Source organism: Rhyacophila brunnea, unplaced genomic scaffold (genome assembly GCF_057557595.1).
Source record: "Rhyacophila brunnea isolate RB1 unplaced genomic scaffold, BYU_Rbru_1.0 scaffold_19, whole genome shotgun sequence".
In the NCBI taxonomy this organism is placed as follows: Eukaryota; Metazoa; Arthropoda; class Insecta; order Trichoptera; family Rhyacophilidae; genus Rhyacophila; species Rhyacophila brunnea.
Window position 1 is genome coordinate 5,193,089 of NW_028232848.1, and position 26,290 is coordinate 5,219,378.

Below are 26,290 nucleotides of genomic sequence, written 5' to 3' on the forward strand. Positions count from 1 at the left end.
TTTGGAATGTTTCGTTTTTCGGAATCTCGGCCTTCGGGATTTCCTCCGGCACCCAAATTTAATTTAATAAAATTTATTATGCTCGTTTTGAAATTGCTTCAAAGAAAACCTGTTTAGTAAGAAACAGGTTGGTTTACTAGACAAAATTATAGCTATAGACAATATATTTTTATTTTCATTTATGATATTATATATAAGCATGTACCGGTAGTTTGAAATTTTACAATTTCGTTATCTTTGCAGTGAAAAACACACAGTGACTTAAGTTTTAGTGTATTTTATATTAAAAAAAGTTGAATTAATTATACATATTAAGTTCAACACAGTCATGTCATCAGAATAATTATTGAATAATATAATTTTTCACATTTTGTTGTTAAACAAATACCAGTGTTGTTGAAAGCAAAGTTCGGTATATAATGAACCACTACGATATAGTTTTGTGGTTTATATTAAGTTTTCCATTGGTGTCTTACGTGCTGTTTTATTCTTCAAGAAAAAGATTATATGAATTGGCAGCGCTTATCCCGGGGATTCCCGGAGTTCCACTCTTCGGCAACGCATTTCAATTTTATGGAAGCACTTTAGGTATGTATTGTTCGCATTTGTAAGCACAGAATTTATCGGAAATTGCTACCCTAGCGGCTGTAGTATGAACTATAAAAGGTACGAATCTCAAGTGTGGAAAAACATGGGACAAACTTAAGGCGATTTCTTTACCTACCAGAGGCACCTTGTGAAAAACTACGAAGCTTGCAATTTGAGATATGTTTTTTGATAATTTAAAATATCAAAGTTTATTTAAGTATAGTACCAATAGGATTTCAAGTTATACACATTTATATTTTTATGAAAATCGGTGTTTTTAAAATAGATATAAAAAATATTAAAACTATGAATTAGTCAAAAATCTGTTATTAGTTAATGCTTAGAAAACTTAATAAACTTAATTTTAATAATAAATAATATGACCATAAAATATATTATGTAATAATAAGATGGAATCCAATTCAACAATTACACATTTTATTACATTTTTTACAATTATTGTAAGTTTATCTTTGACATAAACTAAAAAAATATTTTTCTTTTTGATGTTTAGAGATAAATATTTATTAATTAACACAGTTGAGATTGTAAATTATCAAAAGATGTCTCAAGTTGCAAGCTTCGTATTATTCCGCTAGGTGCCTCTGGTAGGTAAAGACATCGTCTTGAACACGACATGTTTAAGCGTCTCCAAAATAAATTACTATACAGTTTGCCGTATCACAATAAATCGTGAGCTGTTGTATCGGAAATATATGGCTGTATAGTATTGAGAATAACTAAATAAAATGTAAAAAGTGTGTTGGTACGTTCAGTTGTAAATTAATATGATTTTATTGAGAATTTTTGAAGGAAGTATTAACCATTCCTCTTTCCTATTTATTTAACCAGAGTATGTGAAAATGATTTTCAAATTAACCACGAGAAAGTCCATGTATTTACTTGATTCGTATTGCTGCTGCAGGTGTGTGAGAAAGAGAAGAGTTCGTGCTTTATACTGAGGCATAATTTTATCTTACCGTCACGTGATCGACTCTTTGTACAGTAAAGTAATAGTTTGACAATGAGTGTCCAAACGAAGACCAAAACTTTTCGTTTTGACTACAAATGGGAAATTGAATTATTCTTTTTCATAGTGATATTGTTTAATTTGTAACGCCCAGTGTCCTCTGTGAAATATATACTCGTACCAACGTAATTAGTTTTTTGTTCATGTCGAAAAATGGGGATGGTAGAGTAATATGGTAGACCACTGCCAGTTTTGATACTGAATAGTAGTTCACAGCCTAACATGAATTTTATGTCAGCACAGGGCTCGAAATGGACCGGAACGCACCGGAGCGCCGTTCCGGTTCATAAAATCCTCAAAATTATCGCTCCGTCTCGTGGAAATATTAATTTGACCGTCTAAGCTAGATATTTCATATAATAAAAAAATAACACTTTTTTTTATAAATCACATTTACAATTAATGTAGTATAGTAAAATATAGTTGATATTTTCGTAAAATTATCGAGCGCTCCGGTTCGTAAAATTTTCCATTTCGAGCGCTGTGTCAGTGGGTAGGTACTATACGACCCAAAGAGGTTGGACGGTCTTTAATATACTGCCATATATTTCCGATACCACATTTCACGGTGAAGTATGATAATATGGAAAACTGCATACCTACAAGCAGGGGTAAAGGGCAGGAAGCATAAAGTTTTTATTTTTTTTTTACAGATATTACTAGACACGGCAAAAAGGTTTCCAGATGGGCCATAGAAAATGGAACAGGTGTGGCCAAAAGTTGGCTTGGACCTATGCTATATATATGTAAATATAAGATATTATATTATTTTTTATTAATTTATACTATTTATTCAAAATAAGGTTTGAAACCGCATCTATCATATTCCGGATGAAAGAGTATTTAAACGCTGTAAGCCAATATTTCCATTTGGTTGGGCCAAATATGATAGCCCTCATTTCTTTCTTCCTTTCTTCTTGGTCGTACACTCATGACTGAGGATCGTTACCACTTATAAATATACATGATAAAATGAAATGTATTTTAGGAATTCCCTTTTCAGTAGGTAGAGCCGTTTTTTACCTAAAAATCAAAAGTTCTTCAGAGAAAAGAAAATTCTCGAAATTTGGGTAAAAAATGTTTTCTCGAACTTCAAGATTGGCTTTTCACGAATATTTCTCGAGTCAAGATTTCTCAATCACAACATCTAAAATATTTTATATATTTTGCCAAAAACCTTAAAGAAAATCGAAAAATCAATCTATAATTCTCAATAATCAAATATTCCACGATTTAGACTTAGTAATTACTCATCTATACTTTTTAAGGGTATTATGATCACAAGACATCACTCTATGGTCGTGGTGGCGAACTTATGGCACGTGTGCCACCGTCCAGTGGCACGGGAGATGATTTTGCATGGTACGCGTTTGAAGAGAAAAAAATACCTATAATAATAATATGTAATAAAATGACAGATTGCAATGTATAAAAATAGCAGGCAAATACTCTTCAAGAATAAGCATTATATATAATTTTAATATATAAATGCATAGTCCGGTTCTTAAGACTTTCTGCGTCATATATAACATTATCGCACTAACCTCATCAGGTGGCGGGAAATGCCGCGCCGCAAACCTCTAGTTTTGATCGATTTACAATGCTTGAGACCACTGTAGAGAGATAATGCCTTATCTGATCGGAGAAATTATAGTATCAATTTGTGCGTAAATAACCAAACTAATTAATACAATTACCAACAATTCTACCCACAAAAATGACTGCACCAAATGAGAAACAAAAACTTGGTAAAGTTAGTAGTAGTAATTAATACCGGCAGACAGTTTCAAAATTGGTGGACCAAAATGTATGGCGTAATTGAAAAAAGTGAGAAAGCTATAAATATGTGTGCTATGTTCTGCGAGTGGTATCTAAAACATCATCATTTTATAATATAAATTTTTCCTTATAACTTCTCGGCACGTCAGAGAGTTGAAAAATAATATTTGAGAAATGTTGGCACCCGTACGTAAAAAGGTTCGCTAACCCTGCTCCATGGCATCATGGATACGGTAACCGGACAAAACAGAACATCCAGGGGGAAATAAAACATTTTTTTTTGTGGAATCTATTTAAGTTAGTTTTAGGTTAGGTTAGGTTAGGTCATTATTTCGTTGTACCTAATCACCCAATCATTTTGAATATAATTATTATTATATTGATTAAGATGTGATATCCTAAGCTTGCCGGCAACACTATATATACTGTACGGCAACACTGTATATAATTTGATTTATTATGGCGTATTGAAAATTTATGTGCTATTAAAAATCTATTAACATAATAGAGATAGGATAATTTCAATATTAAATTTATATTTTTCCTGAAAGGTCATAGTTATATTTATCGTTGTTCTGTTTTGTTTTGTCATGTTCTGTTTTGTCACTGTTCTGTTTTATCATGGAACCAATGACATATTAAATGGACAACTCACTTCATACCCGGTGCGCACGAGAAATTGTGCATGAAAGTCATTCACAGATGTATAGGTAGATGTCACGTGACCATATGACGTATCCGTTTCCATTATGCGATACAAGCTTCGAGAATTTATAGTAATATAACCTTTATTGTAATGGCGTATTAGTGTCATGACTCATTGCGTTAGAAACAGATTCTCGGTTACTTACGACTTCTCGGAGATTAGACGCAAGTGAGCCCAGCGAATCACAGGCGACTGACTGTCCAATGGTTCCTGTCATTCAATTGCATTGAATAAACATTCATCAATATCTTAAAATGGCATTTTATAAATAATAAATAATACTAACACATGAAAAGTGATATCCCATCTTTCTTGGAGTGTTTAGTAGATTTTTTTACAATTTTTAACTAGGCACATTGGCATTTTGTAACACAATAATAACGGTGGAGTCGAAACCTGACAGTCAGAAATTTTGTATGGGCAGACCCAGCGGTGTCGCCAGACCGCTTGCAAGCAGAATGTTCATTTGAGCGTAGGATACCGATATTAAAATATGAATTTCGCCATCCGGCAGACCCGACACAAAGTGAGTGTCATTTTATTTTCTAGATGCTTCGTCCATGCATGGAACCCATGAATACGTAGTTAAAGCACACAGCATTATATTATTTTCCATATTATTTTATAATATGTACTAATTTATGTTTATTTTTTATTTCCAGTACTAGGCAAACCAGGCGATGTTGAAATAGTTCTCAACAAAGAATTAAAAAGAGGGGCAATGTATCGGTTCCTCAAACCTTCGGTCGGCAATGGTCTCATTACCTGTGCAGACTGTAAGACAACATATTAATTATTACTCTATTTTCTGATTTCTTAATTACTATTATAATCTTATCCGGGAATGGGACAATTGGGCGCCGCACTGTCGAATGAGATAAATAGACGTTCGTTACAATTGTATATGTTACGCCGATTGTGCGAAATTGAATATTACATGAAATGGGCAAAATTTTGCCTAAATCATGAAAAATGCAAGCCCGTTACCTTATTCATGAATTAGACAAAATATCTGGAGAGTGCGTGAATTCGGCAGTAATTTTTCTGTATAGTACATGTCTTGGACAAATTAGATAGTAGCGCTACGGTGGTATTTTTTGCAACTAAACTAAATGTATCAAAATGCTCGTGCATTGGTCAAAATGTACATATATTATCTATGGTCAAAATAGATGATTGCGCTCCGGTGGTATTTTTTGCAACTAATCAAACTAAACAAATGTCATTGATTATAATATAAAAATATATCAATCAATATGTAACTGCAATGACTTTCATATATATTTACTATGCGCAAAGAAATCTAGAACTATAATATGATAACGGAAGAATTTTATTGAAAAGTATTTTCGTGATTTGATTCGTGCTTGGTCGATTGAATGTTTGTGATAGTTTGTTGACACTTGATAGCTAACCTCAAAATGGACATTCAGTTGAATACTTTAATTCAGAATTACAAAACCAAACCTAACCTAACCTAACCTAAGCTAACCTAATAATAATAATATTATATTATATCCAATTATAACTAATAAAACCATCCGTATTAAATTTACTTTTTCTTCTGTCATGTTGACAGTTCAAGAATTCCATACCCTGGCGAATTCATGTACCCAGCAGAAAATTTACCTAATTCATGAATAAGGCAACAGGCTTGACTGTTACATGAATTAGCTAAAATTTTGGCCATTTCATGTAATAGTCAATTTCGCACATTCGGTGTAACATATACACAAAGTAGACTTTTAATCAGTTTCTATCTACTACTTAGTAGTTTTAATTCATTTTGCTCTTAAGGGCGGACGTGCTCAGCGTGGGTAAAAATGGAGCTTTTATTCTATTTTCAAAGCGTGATCCTAGACATTCCTTAAATGTTGTAGATAATCTATTTATATAATTTTGAAGCCTTATTATCCTTTATATTTATTTTAAACATTTGATGACTGCATAAAGTATTTTTATTACATAAAATAGTATTCTTTTAAACCTCTCGCTCTAATGTTTTAGAATTTAGTCACATTTCAGTACATAAATGTGCAGTGGTGTTAAGATTTTTTACGTTTATTAATTTTTAAACGCATTTATAAAACCAGTCTATCAGTATAAATGCAGTGATCAAATGTTTAAAATTAATATAAAGGATAATAAGGCTTCAAAATTATATAAATAGATTATCTACAACATTTAATGTATGTCCAGGATCATGCTTTGAAAATACCATAAAAGCTCCATTTTAAACTACGCGGAGCACGTGGGCAGTTAACATATGTTTTTTTATTGCGGATTGAGAATTATTATCGTGCCTGAGGCTTTATATGAAAATAAAAAACTCTATTCGCGTTGGAACCTAAACATACATTATACACAAAGAAATTCTCACCAAGTATAACATAATAATAAATTAATTTAAATGTATATGTAAATAATAATATTAAATATATATTTTAAAGTGCATACCTATCATTCACGAACGTATATTTATTTTTCAATTTCATTCGATTGCGTGGCGCCCAGTTGTCCCAGCGCTGAATCGTCCTAGACCCGACTTATCCCGTTATTGATATATTCTTGTTTACATTTTTTCAGTATCTGTTTGGAAAGACCATCGAAAGATAGTTATGTCAACTTTTCATCAAAAGATTTTGGACAGTTTTCTGGATGTTTTTGTAGAAAATTCTGACATTATGATCAAGAAAATGTCAAATGCAACAGGAACGTTTAGTGTAATGGATTACATCGGACCTTGCACTGTTGATTTTATATGTGGTAAATAACATAATATTTAAATGTATACATATTATATTAAAGTAGTGACCTACTCGCTTAAAACCCTTGGGTAAATAGAAGTCCAAAAATTATGTGGGAAAAAATTCGAAATGTACCCCATATATTATTTTTTCTGTCTACCATCACGATTTTTAGTCATGAGGTCCTGACGACGAAGAACAAGTAGGTACTATTCGATTCACCTAAATAACTTGTATACTTATTACATTTTTGTATGTTATATATAATTCGGAAACACTTAAAAAACATACCTATTACAAAAAAATCGGTGTGTGTGTACTGTGTTTGCGCGTTAGAAGTTATACTTCTTTGGCGTAACAAAACAAAAACAAAACTAGCGATAATCTAGATTCTACGACTAGCTCTTAATTATTATCTTGTTAAATTACACACGTAAGAAAACGGGCCGATTATTGAAGCGCCGTTGGTTTATTTCTATAAATTTTAACTTATATTACTAAATTATATAATTATTTCTTTCTTTCTTTCGACCATGTCCGATCCTAATAGGATCATATGGGCCTCCACAGAGTAGGGGTTTGTATTAACATATTTTGTTTTTTACGAGAAATGGATGTCAGCCACTTGCACAACCTATTAGGTCCATACCATGACAGACACACATTGAAAAACAATATGTGTACTTGCCAGACCCAGGATTCGAACCTGGGACCCACGGCGTGATAGTCAAACGCTTAAGCTGCGCGGCCACCGTGAGTGTTAAACACATTTTAAAACAACAAAATGTGTTTTTTTTACCATTAACCTGCAGCGACTTTTGATATAATTATGTATCGTTGTTTTTATGTTTATGTTTTTACGAAGTTTAATCGTTTGTTAACGTAAGAAATTGCAAATGGCCAACTATAATAAATTCACTGCCTAGGCAACGTAACAATTCTAAACTATAATATTATACTGTATAATCGTCACGATTGCAGTATCATACTGTGGCGTAAAGGTAGTGCGTTCGGCTGATAACCGATCAATCGGTGGTTCGAATCCAATCGAGTGCGTTTTTTTTCGTGTGAAAAATAACTTATGTGTTACATGTCACACGCCAAAAATACACTCTGATCTGATTTCCGAAACGCGCCAAAAGAAGTAAAACTTCAAAAATCTTGGAAATTATGACAGGAGGGACATTTCGGGGAAAGTGTTTTATCAAACTATCCATCGGCACCTTACATAATTACGACAAAATTGGTAACCAATAATCATACGACTACAGCGTCTGTCATATTTCGTTAATATTGGCGACTGCCTTTAGTGGCTTTTAGCTTTAGTCCTTAGATTCGTGAATTTCTACTTTTTATTATAAAATATATACGTATATACAACGGATAGGTGTGATAACGGGAAAAAAATAAAAAAAATATTTTAGTATATTTTCATTAAAAAACACTGCAATATAAAAATTATTTATTATTTTTTTCATGTTGAAATTATTTTTAACAATTATATTATCATAAATAATCAATTAATCCACCTTATAGAATCCATCACTATTTTTTTCGCGATCAAAATCTAATATTTTTTTTTTATATTATTTTATATATTTTTTCTCAAGATATACGAAATTCCTGATAATAAATGTGTTTCGGGCCGCACATAAAAGCTTAAAGGGCCGCAGGTTGAGTATCGCTGCGTTAAAGGATAACTGCCAAAATCCGGCTCATACAATATAATAATATTATCATCTACGGCTCGCGTCGTTTGATCACAAATTATATCTAACAACCACAACTTACAATGACATCTATCATCAAATTTAAATAATAATTTCTACTACCATTGGATATAAAATGTATGGTAAAATCGATCTCTGTTTTGCTCAAAAAACCGAAACTGAAGTTTGTACTATGCGTAGTACAGTTAGGGATTGCAATACCGAATGAAAATGTCAATACCGGTCTTTCGGTATTTCTTATTGAATACCGGTATTAAAACCGGTATTTCTTAAACATTAAAAAAAAAACTAGGTGCTTAAAAATAAATATAGCTATGAACAACTTTTAAAAATAATATTTTATAGCAAAAACCTACATACCTACATTTATTATGTTGTCATTTAAAAATATATATGTATTTATCATAATTGTAGAACTGTAGAACTGGAAGCAATTGAGCTCTTCTCTGAATGGAAGGCCATTCTGCTTTACAATGGTTTACAAAAGTATACATACAGCTTTTTAACTACAGACATAAATAGTTACATTATTAATAATACAGAATTACATTTTTGTTACACTATACACTAGACATTTACGTTACATTTTTGGAGAAATTCATGTACAATTTTTATAACTGAAATATTTGGTTTTGCCAGGAACGAATTAATCATGAAAGGGTATAACCTGCATTTTCCCAATTTATTCATTAACACCTCTCTCTCCTGGTCATAGGCATCACATTGCCATGTGGTTAAGATCTTGAGTGGGATGCCCACACTGAGGGCTATCTACCACTTTAATTTTGTACAATGATTCGTTGAGACTGTAATGCCCTGTCCTGCTTCTAGCTATTGTCACTATTACATCTCGCTTTATTTTACAATGTTTACTAAACCAAGTTTTAGGAGAACTACTATAATAATTTTGATAGTAGTGTGTTTCCTTTTCTTTCCCAAGATTTTCTAAATATTTACCGTTATTTTCACTCATTGTTTGTTTAAACTGGGCATTAAAATCTGTGTATGGAATTCTTATATTTTCTGATGGGTATTTTACAGTTATATTATATTATATTTTTCCAATTGATCAGCAATTTCATTGCCATTAATTCCTCTATGTGCTGGAATCCAGTATATCTGTATATGTGTACCGTGTTCGTTACTATTGCTAAATATGGAAATGTTGGTTCTAATATTAAGAATGTAGTCATTAGTTTTAATGCTGAAATTTGGATTTTCGAGCGAGTGAATCAGACTTAAGGAGTCAGTGAAAATATTGATATTTTTATTTTTGTAATTAAGTGCAATTTTAGTGGCTTTGCATAAGGCTAAGCACTCTGCTGTATAGATGGAAGTGAATCTGTGGACACTTTTGCTAACCGACGTGTTGGATTGGGGGAAGAACACTGCTACACCTACGGAAGGTGAATCGGGAATTTTGCTTCCATCCGTAAAAATTTGAACTACATTTTGATTGCTAAATTTGGACTTGAATAATAAGTCGGGAGAATCGGAGTGCGATAGCTCCATTCCTATTTTTGTATTAGTTAAAACGTTATATATAATATCTTCATAGGTATAATTGAAAAAGTTGTAGAAGTCTCTTTTTAAAATCAGGTGATCAATACAATTTACAGCTTGAATACTTTCTTTTAAAATTTGAAATCTCATCGGAGTACGATCTCGCGTTATAGTTGTTAGTAGAAATCTATTGACATTATATCTCGTATTAGAAGTACCATTTGACATACATTTTACCAAGAAGTTTTTACATAGAAATTTAGATCTTTCTTCTAGTAATGTTATCTTGGCTTCGGCAAGTAGTATGCTAGTAGGGGGTACTTTTCCTTAGGCCAAGAGCTAATCTGATAGCTTGGTTCTGTAGTCGTTCTAACTGTAGCTTTGCTCCTTTATTTTATGGGAAGTAAATATAGCTTCCATAGTCCATTATGGATCTGATGTAGCTTTTTTTAATATATTGATAATTTTAACTAAAGCCCTCAAAAGTTCATCAAGTGCAAATAAGTCCGGCTGCAGGAAAAGCTTCTTAAATTCAACGCTTGTACAGTCATCGATAATTCTAGAATAATTGAACATTTTTGTCACGGATGTTTTATATTTCAAAATAATATTATTATAATTCATCGCGACAACTACTTATAAAATATATTCGATGAAATTTGTTCTATTATTTTTTCACCTCTGTTGGATTCACTCAAAATATTTGCATTTTAGCAGCATATAACTTATAATTCATTTTCAAAAGCATAAACGCTTTCTTAATACTGAAAATTCCGGTATTTTGAATTTTTAAAACCGGTATTTTGGTATTGATAAATACTGGAATACCGGTTTTCAAATACCGGTATTGCAATCCCTAAGTACAGTATGTATTTAAGGGTTAGACCCGGAAAAGTGCGAGGGTTCGCAGTTGAAAAGACGAGAAACCACCTAGTAGGTGGGATACATAATAAAGGCAGTGACACATCCTAGATTTTGTTTACCCAACCCCTCCCGCTGCTTGAAAAATTAATAATATAATATTATGAAAAAAAATCAATCGAAATGGACTCCCTACCATTTTTCTTTTTATTAATGTTTATTAGTGTCAAGGATGATATTGCCGTGGCCTCATTTAGACTATTAGTAGGTACTTTAACAAGTTATAATATGATTTCGTTAATTAATTGATAGTTAAACTATAAAAATATTAACTATTGCGCAATACTACGCTGTAATTAACTTTATACCGGTTTCTTGATGTTTAATAATCGTCTAATCCTAATATGTATAATTAACCTTCCTTTAAAATTATTTATTACATGTAAATATATCTAGATTTATAACCTAAACATATTATATAGGTGAATGTACGTAATACTCGGGAAATCGACAATTTAACCTTCTCTTTACGATGCTAATAAATTCCGTCTGCTCCGGTGATGTGACCTTGGGTTACCGTACGAGATTAATAATATTACAGTAAGTAAAATAAAAATTCCTAGTTTGGCTACATAAATTGGTATAATGAGGTTTCATCATTATTATTTTGTATCAAAACTTGATTATAATTATTCGAGTATATCTATACATTCTTACATCCTACAAGTCTATCTTGATTACACCCTTTACTTTCATATCTCTTTCTCACAATTGTGTAGGTATGTCTCTTTTTATCGCAATTAGGTACTACTTTTGTTCATAATGAAATGCGGATAAATGAAATCTGACAGAAATTTTATAAATTATATGTATTAACTGGGTAATGCTATCGGTTTTGAAAATAATAACATTTTAATTAGATCAGTGGTTCTTAACCAGTGTACCCCGGAGCACTGATGCACCGCTAGCTCGTTGCAAGTGCACCGCGAAAAAAATGATAAAAGCAGAAAAATCCGCGAAATAGTGAAAACCGAAAAAGTCCTTCGCGAAATTATGAAAGCCGACACAAGATAAAGATCTAATGTGATTTCAATTTTGCCGAATCGATCGCACGCGTGTTCCGTTGAATGGATTTTTTAAAATTTAATATCCACTGGCAAATTGACAGGATTTCGAAAAAAAATAACTCTTAACAAAAGTCGCTGTATGATTGGTTTGTCGAATAGACCAATTGTCAAATGTTCAGGAGACGAAAAACAAATTTGATTATCATATATTTAAATTCATGAAGGTATTTAAATTGATGTTTTTACAGCATATGAATGCTGTTTTCATTACAAAGCAATTTAAAGAAAAGGATGGTTCTGGTCCATTTAGATACAAAAAATCATTCTGCATTAAAAGGTCGATTTCGACAAAAATGGATATTCGACAAACCAATCAATAGCGACGAAAAATCGAATAATATGGAAAAAACTAAAGTAGATATTGTTTCCTTCACTTAACGAAAACATTACCGAGGGAATTATTTCCGCTATAACAGAACATTTAACTTTTTTGGAAGAAAATATTGCATATTATTCCTTTCCTTCCTTAAATATAGAAAATAATGACTGCATACGAAATCCATTTGCTATGATTGATGCACCGAGTTGAGAATGTTCGTACCAAGAAGAAGAAGAATAATTGGTCACCTTGTCAACGGATCGTTCTCTAAAAATTAAATTTTCTGAAATAACTGTGAATGAATTTTGGATTTCTGTCTAAGACGAATATTATGTCAAAAATACACGTCCGATATTTTTATCATTGTCATAATATACCTATTTAATAACATGATTAAAATGAACTATTTAATTTATTTTATTCATCTAAACCAGTCTTTCTCAAAGTGGGCGACGCCCCCTTTAGGGCGCTGGAAGCTTTCAGGGGAACAGTAGAAGGCCCAAAGAAAATTAGGGGGCGTTGAGGAAATCTAGAGGGGCGTCGCGGACGGCAGACAAATTCTATCTATAAAAATCCGACGGAATCACGACACCACTTGAGATGCGATTTACTACTCGAATGCTTGGAGTCGCGTATAGACGGTTAAAATAGAGTCGCTTACGCATGTAATAATGTGGATGCAGCTTTATATTTCATGTACGTAGTCCATGGTTAAAGCCGCGTTGACACGGTCCAAGTACGGATTCAAGTACACTTGGATCGACTGCCATCCAAATGACAGCTTCATACTATTTATTCCTATCCAAGTTAACTTGGATGAGTAGGACGCGGTGCAAGTAGCTTGGATAGGAATAATTAGTATGAATATGTCTACTTGGATGGCACTCGGTCCAAGTGTACTTGGATCGTACTTGGACCGTGTCAACGCGGCTTAAGTTAAATAAATGTATTTATTTATTTAAGAATACAAAACATTGTACATATAACAAATCTAAATTCAAGACGTACACAACATGAGATTTACATTATAAGTAAAACATTACCCTCACAAGAGAGAAGAAGAGAATATAGAAAAAAATATAATAATAATAATAATAACCAAAAAAAATCAAAACATACTTAAATAGAAAAGATAACAAAAAATATACATTTTTATACAGAAAAATACAGTTTCAATTAGTGAGCGCATTTACTAATCTTGCACCCCTCGCTAATGGTGCCTGATAGGCTTGACACGAGGAAACGATTCCGATCCAGAATAAATCATGGCTGCGACCACGTAGGTAATTTACAATTTACATGTAAATTCAAATTCATATGTTATTTCCTCTCATTGAAACATTCTTCGATCTCAGAAATAGGATATGGGTCACACCCTATCTATCATATCCATATAATAATGCATGTTTAAAAATTATATTTACAATAATTGTTTTTGAGATACGCAACAGACATGGTAATGTAAATAGTTAAGTTAAAAAAATATAGAGGGCACTAGATTTTTTTAAATCTCAAAGTGGGCGGTGGTCGAAATATGTTTGAGAACCTGTGATCTAAGCCCTTCGCAATTTTATATAGATATTTATTATTGTTATACAAATAAATAAATAAACCAATGATTGTATACTATGTAGTAACATAATGATGATTACGCGGTATTAAAAGAATTAATTACATTAAATACGCCCTATTTCACTATGACATATATGTCCAAATTGAGAAAGCTATGGTGTCTATTTTTTTCTGACCGGGGTCACTCAGTCTCATCCCGTCGCCGTGGTACAAATCTCGTTCTACAAAGGATGTGAATGCATTAGGGTTAGTATACGCAAACTGGGGACCAAATTAAATACCCCCTAGGTGAGTAAGAAGGCTAAACCCCAAAACCTATAATGTCGTCGAGCCGCCACTGGTTATAATACATAATGTTTTTAATTATTGTAATCTGTCTTGTTTCTTTTAGAAACTGCGATGGGGGTGAAAGTGAATGCACAGACTAGTATGGACACACCCTTCATCCGAGCAAGTTCAGGACTCTCGAAAGTTATTTTCAGACGCATGTTTCAAGTGTGGCTACATTCAGATTGGATTTATAAATTTACAGCATCTTATAGAGAAGAGTGTGCCCATGCAAAGGTTATGCATGATTTTACTGACAATGTAAGAAAATAATATAGTATGTTAATTATTTATTTATTGTCTTGTTTATACCATACGGTCGAAATCATTATGAAGATTCTATTGATTAGTTTAAGTTGTTAAAAGTTAAAATTTTGGCCACCATCTTGTTATCTTGTGGATTTTTATTTGCAAAAAAATGAGATACGGGAAAAAGATTTTTTGTTTAAATATTTTTTTGTGTAATTTTTATTTGGTGTGCCACGACACAAATTACCATTTTCCAGTGTGCCGTCAGGTAAAAAAAAATGACACACTGATTAATACCCCGTTTACACGTGCATATATTTACTGTGCACAGTAATAAAATGTATTAGGAAACATGTATTATCCTGCAGTTGGCAAGATTGCGTGCATAAATCAAACAAATTTGGAAGGTTCCAAATTCAACGCGATAGTAAGATCATTTTCGTTCTGCGCCTGCGCAGTAGAGCAATAGAGAGCGAGATAGCGATAGAGAACATACCAGTAAAAAAAGAACTCCTCATTTTGAGCTCCGATTTTCAATACGACCTGTCAGATAGTAGTATAAAATTACAACCTCGCGTCTCGCTTACTCTTGAAGTGAAGAATGAGATTGGAGAGACAGTCAGCACTTTTACGTGTAAACAGTTATTGTCATGAAGTTTAAAATAAGCACAATTGCCGACAGTAATTGTTACGTTAATTAATTAATAATTAATAATAATTAATATAACTAATTGTTAGTTTTGTTAAATTTACCTAATTTACCTAATATACCTAATTTACATAAATTTACATTTATATTTTCAGATAATTCGTGAGAAAAGGCAACAATTTTATAATAAAAACAAGAATATTGACGACGATGCTTTTTATTTGGGTAAGTAGTAAGTTAATACTTCAACACCTAGTCTAGTCTAAGTGCCAAAGTCCAAATGCAAACAAATAATAATAATAAAATTATACAATAGTTTGTAATTAGTTTTCCCGGTACAAAGCAGGTGCAAAAATTTGTTTAAACTCAACGCATGTTGACACTCAAATATTGCTATTAAATTTAATGTCGTGTGCATAGCAGTGGCGAAGGGTGGAGATGAGCTGTTAAGATCCGACATAAATAGTGCACACTAAACTCTGTTAGTTATACGTATTTCTTTTAATTAAAAATTGCAAATTGAGTTGGTTAGTTTTTAAAAACAAATTAAACCCTCCCTAAACCAAAGCATACTAGTTTTGGTATGCTATGAGCGATCCGACAAAAATATTGTACACTTTTTCACATAGTTGTTTGTTTTCGTTGAATTAATAATACATAATATTACATACAAGTGGTGTTGGTTAGTTTTTTTTAATTCACTAAGCCCTGCCTAAACCAAATCATAAAAGATACAAAATATTTTTCGATCCATAAAATACCCAAAAGTATTGGCATACCTAATATTATTAGATATTTTATAGATAGACAAATATTTTTTGACAATTATCTATTATGGCTTGGCTTACGCAGTGTTTAATCAAATTTTAAAAACTAACCAACACCATCTGTAATTTGTATTCTTAGTTCAATGAAATCAAACACGTATGACTGACTAAGTTTCGCGTGCACTATTTATGTCGGATCTCAACAGCCTGCCTCCACCCTTCGCCATTGGTGCACAGTCCGCATCGTGAAAAGTTGTGCGTTTTAATGAAAATGACATTCTACAACACACAATGATATAAATTGTCATCCAAATAAATGTCCACATTTGCTTGTTTGTTAGTACATTTGCATGTTTCCCACCATCAACTGAATATTAAAAAAAACATGGATATTAATACAAATTTATTATCCATAGGCAAATTTAAAGTTGACCATAGCACCCATTGAAAGTAATCAAGTACTCCATGAAAATGATTATCATAATTTATAATATTTAATAATTATATTTAATTTATTTTACGGTGTTAACTATCAATTAATGGTGAAAATGCATTATATTATTAATTTAAATAAAACGCAATTTTATATTACTACTTACTAGTTGAAAATGTTCCTCTGAGACTAACAAAACCGATCCAGTTAGTATTTATAAACGTGAAATAATTAGCACAATAAAATTGTGTTTTATTTAAATTAATAATCACAATTATTATATTACATTCCACCACTATGTGGTTAGGACTCCAGGCTAGGTGCAACGCCTAGCAAAGTATTTGGCTGTCACCAGTATTTCTTTCTAGTCGTTATTGATCTCCTTTCAGTTATAGTAGTATCGTTTGATGTAAACATACATTCTAGATGATAACCCCAAGTCGAAAAAGAAGGCATTCCTTGATATGCTGATTGAACAATCGGAAGACGATCAATGGACTAATGAAGAATTGCGTGACGAAGTCGATACGCTTATGACAGCTGGAAATGAAAGTACTGCACAAGCTGCGTCATTCTCCCTTCTTCTGCTTGGTTCCCATCCACTTGCTCAAGATAAGGTTTTTGAAGAGTGAGTAAATTTACAGCAAAATGGTTTTATATCTCAAATAAAAAGTATTATAATTAATATTATTAGGTACACACTAATGACAACGACACACTAATTCGATGAAAATTCATTAACTCACTGACGACATAAAATTGAGCGATGAGTTTAAATTACATAATATTTTCGTAAACATTTATAGAGACATAGAATTACAAATTAAATATCTATTTAGTATATCGTATTGTCAAATTATAGCAAACTCGGTAAGGAGCTGATCGCAATAATAAATTCCGCATATCCGTTTTTAACTTAGTCAATCATACATAAACGCAAACGCCAGATAATAACTGACTCGATTATTTCAATAAAAAGAATATTATTTTGATTGTATAAATAGCGAATAATAATTCATCTTAAAGGTCACACGAATTTACATTTCCGGTCTGTTACTATCTCAACCTCCGTATCATCCCGCACAACATCCCATTGTACTGAGATGCGGACCACGGATCCGTATCATAAGTTTAGTATTGTAACATAACTACTGTAACATACTATTGTACCGACCGTTACGCCGCAAATAAAACTCGCTCCTGCATCCATCTTCGACTTCTTCATCAACAACTCAACACCATGACCTACGACACGTTGACGACTCCCACAATGGTAACTCAAATCGAACCCCACGTTGATGACCCAAATCGATCCCCACACATTTATACAGATCAAAATCATTAGATAAAATTATTTTTTATTTTTAAAAACAATCTGTAAGTATTTTTTTACATGTGATTAAATGCCATAGAAATGTTTATTTTTTAACAATTTAACTATTAATTAATTTGAAAAAAGCTGTAGTCATAGCCAATAATATTATGCACAGTGGTTTTAAGCATGGTGATCGGAGCCTACCATACTATATTGCATACAACGCGATGGACAGACTGAGGTCACATGACGTAAAGTCCATACAAAAAAAACATCGGCATTCCTCAAAGAATAATCGGTACTGTTCGGTTATACCGGAGGCAGCGGAAAACGCATTTTGAAAATAGTCGATAAACTGGATTATTTGTTAGTTTGGGTTAGTTTAGGTTCGGTTAGGTTGGGTTAGGTTAGGTTAGGTTAGGTTTGGTTAGGTTAACCTAACAAATAATCCAGTTTATCGGCTATTTTCAAAATGCGTTTTCCGCTGCCTCCGGTATAACCGAACAGTACCGAATAATCCGATGTGGTGGCATATTTATTTAAACTTTTAACAGATTATTTTGTAATCTATCAATATTTATAATACATTCCTACATATAGGTACCACAGATTTCGATGAAAAATTAAATTATTTTTATAGAATATAAAAATAAATAATCAAGTGATTATGTAAATACGTCAATAAGCAATTAAAAATAACTTTTCTGAAGAAGATGGGTTTTAACTAATCACCTAAGCCAGGGTTGGAGAACCTTTTTACGTACGCGTGCCAAAATTTCCCAAATATTATTTTTCAACTGTCCGAGTAGTTATGGGGGAAAATAGTTTTTCAAAATTCTATTAAAAAAATGATGTTCTAGATACCACTCACAGGACATAGCACACACATATAGAATTATCACTTTCTTCAATTAAGCCATACATTTTGGTCCACCAATTGTGAAACTGTCTGCCAGAATTACTATTATTAGCTTCACCCAGTTTTTATTTTTCATTTGGTGCAGTCACTTTTTGTAGGTAGAAATGAAATTATCTGTTAATGTAATATTTAGTTTGTTTATTTACATACAAATCGACATCATACTAGCTCCGATAAGATAAGGCATTCTCTCGCTACAGTGGTCTCAAGCATTGTAAATCGATCAAAATGTTTTTTGTTTGCGGCGCGGCGTTCCCCGACGCCTGACGAGGTTAGTGCGATAATATTATATGTGTCGCACAAAGTCTATGGACCGACCTATGCATTTATGTATTTAAATTATTCTTGAAGAGCATTTGCTGTTATTTTTTATACAACGCGATCAGCCATTTATTATAATTTTAGATTTTTTTCTCTCTTCAAACGCGTGCCATAGGTTTGCTATCACTGACCGACGCGATTATCAATATAAATATATATATAACTAATATGGCGTCTTCGCCACTGACATACTGCGTCTATTTTAGCCTATGTATATTCATTACCAGGATGTCGCAACAGCCCACGTGTACCTACATTGCCAAATATCATAGTGCTTATAACGTCGACATATTACTTATAACAAATCATTACCTAACACTAATGTCATATTATTTTATTAGGCTTGATGACATCTTTGGTCGTTCGGGTAGAACTGTCACAAAAGAAGACCTTTCCAAGATGAAATACATGGAAAGAGTGATCAAAGAATCTCTTCGGCTTTTTCCTATCGCACCCATTGTTTTAAGGTCACTGGAGAATGAAGTCAAAATAGGTATTTATATTATGTTCTTCTTACCTAAGAGTGGAAAATAATTACTAAACTATTATGTGTATTATACTGCAAAGTAAAATAAATGAAAATAAAAATAAATAAATAAAATTCAACTACGTCACTGGTGAATAACAGAGGATACAATTTTATTATCTTATGACATTGAATGAATCCTCGCTCACTCATAGCGATAGCGCTCATAGAACGCGTCGAGCGGGCGAAGTCGGCGAATGCAGTGTTTATTCATAACCATAATCACACGTCTCTTCCCGCGCATTACCCTTCACCTATGTAATAAGCGGCCCAAGCAGCACAAAACAATTATTTTTACAGCGTCTCTCATAACAAAGCAATAAAAATATTATATTATTTCGGGGCTTGTCATTAATATTTACGACGACATTATTCGACCAGCGATAAACTGAACACGCAATAAAATTAAACAATGACTTCTCTGTAATTAAATAATTGCTTTTCGCCCGTCGATCCACGAGGCCTCAAGCAGCGTAATTTTGGTAGCCGTGTTCAATGAATGGACTTCTTTGTATTTTCATTAAATCGTATCGCCGAGAAGCGAAAAACGGTGACTCATGCGGCACGCGGGGCGCAAGGCATCGTGAAGTCCAGTGGGCGCTGGCGTATTTGATTACGTTGTATTTTTGATGATTTACGCGCCACTTGTAGAAATTTTGCGCGAGCGCCGCACTCGCTGCGTCAATGGGCTTTATGCCATAGAGTCCGTCACCCGACGCACTACTATCGTCACGTAGTCGACCGACGTTCCAATCTAATCAAGTCCTCAGTTCATTATTATAATCAATTTCTTGATCACATAGATCCCACCAGTACATCATGACCCGCGATTATAATCTCACCCTGTCATCTTTATTAAAGTATTATTGGGTCTAGGACGATTTGGCGCAGGACAACTGGGCATCTCGCAATTCGAAAATAAATAGACGTTTGGTACTTATGGTTAAAAATATATTTAATCTTATTATTTATATTTAAATTATTATATTATGATTTAATAGTTGGTGAGAATTTAAATATGCACACGTAAATAATGATTTAATCGAGCATATATTTAAGTTCTAACAAAAAAAGATTTTTTTTATTTTTATATAAAGCCTTAGGCATGATAATTCTCAATCTGCAATATAAAAAACATTATGTTAAGAGTAAAATGAATTAAAACTACTAAGTAGTAGATAGAAATTGATTAAAATTTCTCGTCTACGTTTAGTATACGTGTCTACGACAGTGCAATTGTCCTGGCGTCCAGTTATCCCATTTCCGTAGTATTGTATTTAAATTCTAATGGAAATTTTATACTATTCCATTTGAGTCATTTTTGCAACCCGGGTTTCGCCTTTCGGCACTATGTACAGTGTACACTCACCAAAAGGCAAATATACACTTACAACAAATACAATTAATTCTATCTTATATAACAGATCAATACAATAAAGTAGGTAAAAACTTTATCACCTACCTATTAAGTCAATAAAAATATATATAACAAATTATGAATAGTTGAAGTGTTTGTAAAAAACCCCTACCTTATCAATAATAATACACTTCATAAGTGTATAATAAATAGTCAAAACCTAATAATAGCTCATTAGTAATTATAAGCAATAAAAATACTACACTCAAGAGGTGTAAAATCATCTATTCTAGGAACAATGGTAACGTATTGGGAATTAATGGAGTTGACTAATGAGATAGGTATATAAACTTAAATGCATTAGAATTTAAATTGAAATTCCATCAAGTACCTTCGGTCGATAGTATTAATATTATTGTATTTATTTCATTCTTGTATCGCCAATAAACTCCCCTCACAACATCCAAGCAACAACGACTTTATCTCCTACTGCGCAAGTGGTGACCCCGACGTGATAAGAGGGGGCATAATATTTTTTTCCAATTCCATTACTGTTTCCGAGTCCCGAAACAACCTACCAAAAAAAAATATTGTCTAAGTATTTATAATATACCTACTCAACAACTTATTAATTATTTTGTTTTTTTATTATTCAGATAATTATACTCTGCCCTCTGGTGTTGACTGTCTGATAGCTATTCACCAGCTTCATAGGGATCCAGCCGTATGGGGCGAGTCGGCTGATGATTTTGACCCAGATAACTTCCTGCCAGAAAAGTGTGAGAAACGGCATCCATATTCATACATACCCTTCGGCAAAGGGCCCAGGAATTGTATAGGTGAGTACATAATATTTCGGTCACTTTGCAGTATATCAGCCCCACCTTAAACCCTGTGATATATTTTACAATATAATATCTAATAACCGAATATCTTATGAAAACGACTAAGGGCCGTTTCAGACGGGACACCGGTGTCGCGCTCGAATATAATAAGGAGGCCATTGTATTCGAATAAAGGGGCATTTGTATTATGTTTATGACTAATTAGCTCTGCGGCGTTCATAAACATAATACAAATGCCCTTTTATTCGAATACAAAGGCCTCCTATATTATATCGAGTGCGACACCGGTGTTCCGTCTGAAACGGGCCTAAAGCGATAGCTCGCGTTATAAGGGAAAAGGGATTGACATTAGCGTCGGCCTATAATGTCGTGGGTTCCAGGTTCGAATCCTGAGTCTGCCAAATACACATACTGTTTTTCGATTTGTGTTTGAGTCATAGTATGAACTTAATAGGTTGATCAAGTGATTAACATCTATTTTTTGTAAAAACAAAGATCTGTTAATACAAACCTCCACTCCGTGGAGACCCATAATCATGGCCCCCACAAGGGGGGGCTGACAGGGCCCTAGCCTGGGGGCCCTGGTTCAGGATGGACCCAGCGAGACGAGTCGACCAGATAAGTGAGATAAACACACATCACAAACTTGCTTGACTGGTTAAAAAAGTCGCCTACGGCGCTATTTTCCTTAACTACTATTACCATTTAAAATTATGTGGTTGTACTCCACAACTCCATAATTCAAATGGATGTATTAACATATACAAAAAAACACTAAATATACACATTAATTTTACCGCGTACCTACACCATTTGGAAAACGCTACTGTAGAGCGTCACACTGCCTTTATCCTTAGCGATAGGTAGGGAGGCCCGCCAAAGATCCCAGCCTGGGGACCCGCTTCAGGATGTGGGGCCATGCCCACAATGATCTTATTATTGTCGAACAAGAACTTCTTGTCTACGTGTTAAAACTGTGAACTAACAAGCCTCTCCTATACAGTTAATCGTACTTCCGTTTCAAATGAGGAACGCCCCTAAATTTAACATTAAATTTCATTTTACGCTTCCGTTGTGTACGGATCTATCAATTTACGTAATTTGATGCTTTTTATGATAAATATATATATAAAACGACCAGGAGTGATATTAAAATTATTATTAGTAAACTTTTGGTTTATTGCGAAGAAAACAATGAGTCGCATCTAAAAAGAGAACTGATACATTATTTAAACACGCGTTGCCGCCATGACAGGTACGTATTTGCGACCACAGCGACTTCCGGTTAGCGATGAGATCTTGTTGTCGGACAATAGGATCGGACATGGTCAATAAAATGACGCTTTATGCGTCACATATAATATTATTGCATTAGCCTCATCAGGCGGCGGGAGAAAGCGCGCCGCGAACCTCTGATTTTAATCGATTTACAATGCTTGAGACCACTGTAGATAAAGAATGCTTCATCTGATCGGAGCAATTCTGGTGTCAATGTGCATAACGAACCAAACTATTGAATACAGTAACAAATAATTGTATTATTTAATTTATATCCACAACAATGGCTGCACCAAGTAAAATACAAAAACTTGGTGGAGCTAGTAGTAGTAATTCTGTCAGACAGTTTCAAAATTGGTGGATCTAATCGAAAAAAAATCTCCAAAAAAAACTTCTCAGTACGTCATACAGTCGAAAAATAATATTTGGGAAATTTTGGCACGCGTACGTAAAAAGGTTCGCCAACCCTGCAGTATAGTATACATCAATATTGTATACCTATAAACTTATCTGTAGAATGGCCAAAAATGGAACTACGAACTACCATAGGACGCCATTTTAAAAATTTCATTCAAATGTCGGATTTTGTCCAGTTACGAGTCATGATTGGGTAGTTTTCGACAGTGGCTCCCCATCCCATTCTTCAGATAAGTTTATATGTCTGTACTTACTTCTGTGATTGACCATGTTGGCAGACCTTAATAAAAAAAATGCATGTGGTTTTTTATATATTTCAGGTACACCATTTGCAATGATGGCGATAAAGGTGATGTTATCAACCATTCTGAGGCGTTACAAAATATTCTCCACCGCTGATTATAAAACCTTGGATATAAACTGGGGAATAGTCCAACAACCGGTTGATGGATATCCAATATCAATTGAGTCAAGATTTCCAATTCACCAACAGTGACCTGAGGAAAGACAGATCACGTGCGACGATGGTACCTAAATCAATGGATGGGCATGTATATTATAAAAACTTCGTTCGGTTCCGACGAGGGGAGGATTTTTTTGCCTGCAGAGCTGACAAGGGACTTCAACCCCTCCACATCACCAGAAGTGTAGATTAGAATCTTCGCATATACCAGGGCTCGAAATGGACCGGACCGCACCGGAGCGCCGTTCCGGTTCATAAAATCTCCAAAATTATCGCTCCGTCTTGTCTAAATATTAATTTGACCGCCTAAGCTAGATATGTCATATAATAAAAAATCTAACAGACTTATTTTTATAAAATACATATAAAATTAGATAGCAACGTTAATATTTTCATAAAATTATCGAACGCTCCGGTTCGTAAAATTTTCCATTTCGAGCGCTGGCATATACAAAATCGTCCATCTTTGATACTATCGTGAATCAAACCTTGTAGGAATGTTGCAACTATCGCCCGCGCACAGAAATTTAAACCAGTAGGAGTAGGATATGGAGTGACTGACGAGTTTGATAGTTGCGTTAGAAATGACCAGCGATCGAATTGGACCGGAACGCACTGGAGCGCAGCTCCTGGGGCCTTATGTTAGAACTTGCGAGTCCCAGTCGCCCGGTCGACATGACGTCATATGACATCATTGTGACGTACTACCGGAGTGGTAATAGCATTCGAGAAATTAACGCTGCTTAAACACTGGCGTTATCCATTGTCCCCATACACAAATAGGTGTTTCAGCATGTTTGAGCTGTGTGCGTTGGGCGGCTTGCCTCGACCGTGTATTGGCTTACGTCACAATTACGTCATGTCGTTGGGTGACTTAATGTCACAAGTTAGAACATAAGGCCCCTGTTTGTAAAATACTCGAGTCTTCCGCTCCGTTTCGTGGAAAAGTTATTAATAGCGCTCAGGTTTTGGAATTATTATGAAAATCATTATTTTTTATATTCATGTACATTTTATAATAAAGTTTAATAAGATACTTGACATGTCGTTTACACTTATTTAAATCCTTTTTACTTTTTTAAATCCTTACATTTTGTGTTGTTAAGCCCACGATGGCCGCGCGGCTTAAGCGTCGTGGGTCCTAGGTTCAAATACTAGGTCTGGCAAGTACACATATTGTTTTTAAATTTGTATATGAGTCAGAGTATGAACCTATAAGTTGAGCCAGTGGCTGACATCCATTTCTCGTAAAAGCAAAATCTGTTGATACAAACTTCCACCCTGTGGAGGCCCATTTGATCTTATTAGGATTGGACATGGTCGGAGAGTTGTTATGTTATAAATTTAATGCACTAATTATATGCCGCAGATTAAAAACAAAATAATATTAGATACCATTTTTGACAGCGTATTTCATAAAAAAATAAATATTTTGCCTACGGCGTTTAAGCGTTGGGTGTCCGAATATTAATTAGTAGTAGCGCATATCAGCTATTTGAAGTTTATTATTGAATTTGTTCGCATTTGTTAGTTAGGTAGACTTCATATAACAAAAAACTCGCACACTCCGGTTCATAAAGTTTTCTATTTTGAGCGCTGGAAATGCCTGACTCGTGGCGTAATTAATTATTATTGTTGCTTGCAACACCAGCTGTTATTTTCAAACTATAGTAGAACAACTTAATCTTTAAATTGCGCAGATTGCGACTTATTCTACTGCGCACGAATTACCTAATGTGTTGAATTATTGTTACCGTTTTTATTTCCTACTGCTCTTACATAAAGCCTATTGCATTATTTTCTCTAGTTCGGCGTCGCTCTAACTACGTCATATTTTCTGTCAAAACTATCAAACTTCACGCTTACATGGAATGTTTATATAACTTTGTATTCGAGTAGTGTACGAAAGTTGTTTATTAAATCATCACCCGCATGACATTGTAATCAGCGCTCGACAATTTTCTGAAGATACGAGTATTAACATACTTATCCAATTTTATGTGTATTTTATAAAAATAAGTGTGTTAGATTTTTCATTATGTGGCTTATCTAGCTCAGATGGTCAAATTATTTTTTCCGCGAGACGGAGCGATAATTTTACCGCACAAACCGGAACTGCGTTCCGTTACGCTCCGATCCACTTTGAGCCCTGAATTTTTTTAATATTAAAAAGATTCGATATATCTGTATCAATACTTACAATACATGTGTGTAACGATTTCCCCACCCAATTGATCTTTCCGCAAGAACCGAACGCGGAACAGCACATTCAAAAAAACAAAAAATAGCTTGTAATAGACCCGCTTAAAGATAATTGCCTACATATTTACATTATTTCGTGTTTTGAACAGAAAAAAAATATTAAGTAATTAAATTTATTCATCTGTATTGAGATATTTCAATAACATATATAAACTCGAATAAAAACATTCATAGACAATAATTATTGAGTAGCCACATAA

At 33.6% G+C, this 26,290-nt stretch overlaps 1 protein-coding gene across 2 annotated transcripts; it reads left to right on the forward strand.

Annotated features, from left to right (window-relative positions):
* Positions 1–222: 222 nt before the first annotated feature.
* Positions 223–24,869, forward strand: LOC147072669 (cytochrome P450 4c3-like). Of its 2 annotated transcripts, XR_015070522.1 has the most exons (11): positions 223–588; positions 2,272–2,364; positions 4,766–4,879; positions 6,690–6,869; positions 14,354–14,550; positions 15,343–15,412; positions 16,814–17,015; positions 19,284–19,435; positions 21,482–21,664; positions 23,686–24,028; positions 24,268–24,869. XR_015070522.1 is itself a non-coding variant. In XM_085945832.1 (10 exons), the coding sequence occupies exons 1-10, from the start codon at positions 420–422 to the stop codon at positions 23,859–23,861; spliced, it is 1,536 nt and encodes a 511-aa protein (XP_085801958.1). In that variant the 5' UTR covers positions 223–419; the 3' UTR covers positions 23,862–24,869. The 2 variants fall into 2 exon arrangements, 1 of the variants encoding a protein (XP_085801958.1); XM_085945832.1 differs by having other exon boundaries at positions 23,686–24,869.
* The last annotated feature ends 1,421 nt before the right edge of the window (positions 24,870–26,290 follow it).

Bases quoted from the DNA above. Each gene is read 5' to 3' on its own strand.
- LOC147072669 (XM_085945832.1), top strand. From the start codon at position 420: ATGAACCACTACGATATAGTTTTGTGGTTTATATTAAGTTTTCCATTG. The intron at 589-2,271 runs GTATGTATTGTT...TTTTTTTTACAG, and splicing joins ATTTTATGGAAGCACTTTAG to ATATTACTAGACACGGCAAA. The intron at 15,413-16,813 runs GTAAGTAGTAAG...CATACATTCTAG, and splicing joins CGACGATGCTTTTTATTTGG to ATGATAACCCCAAGTCGAAA.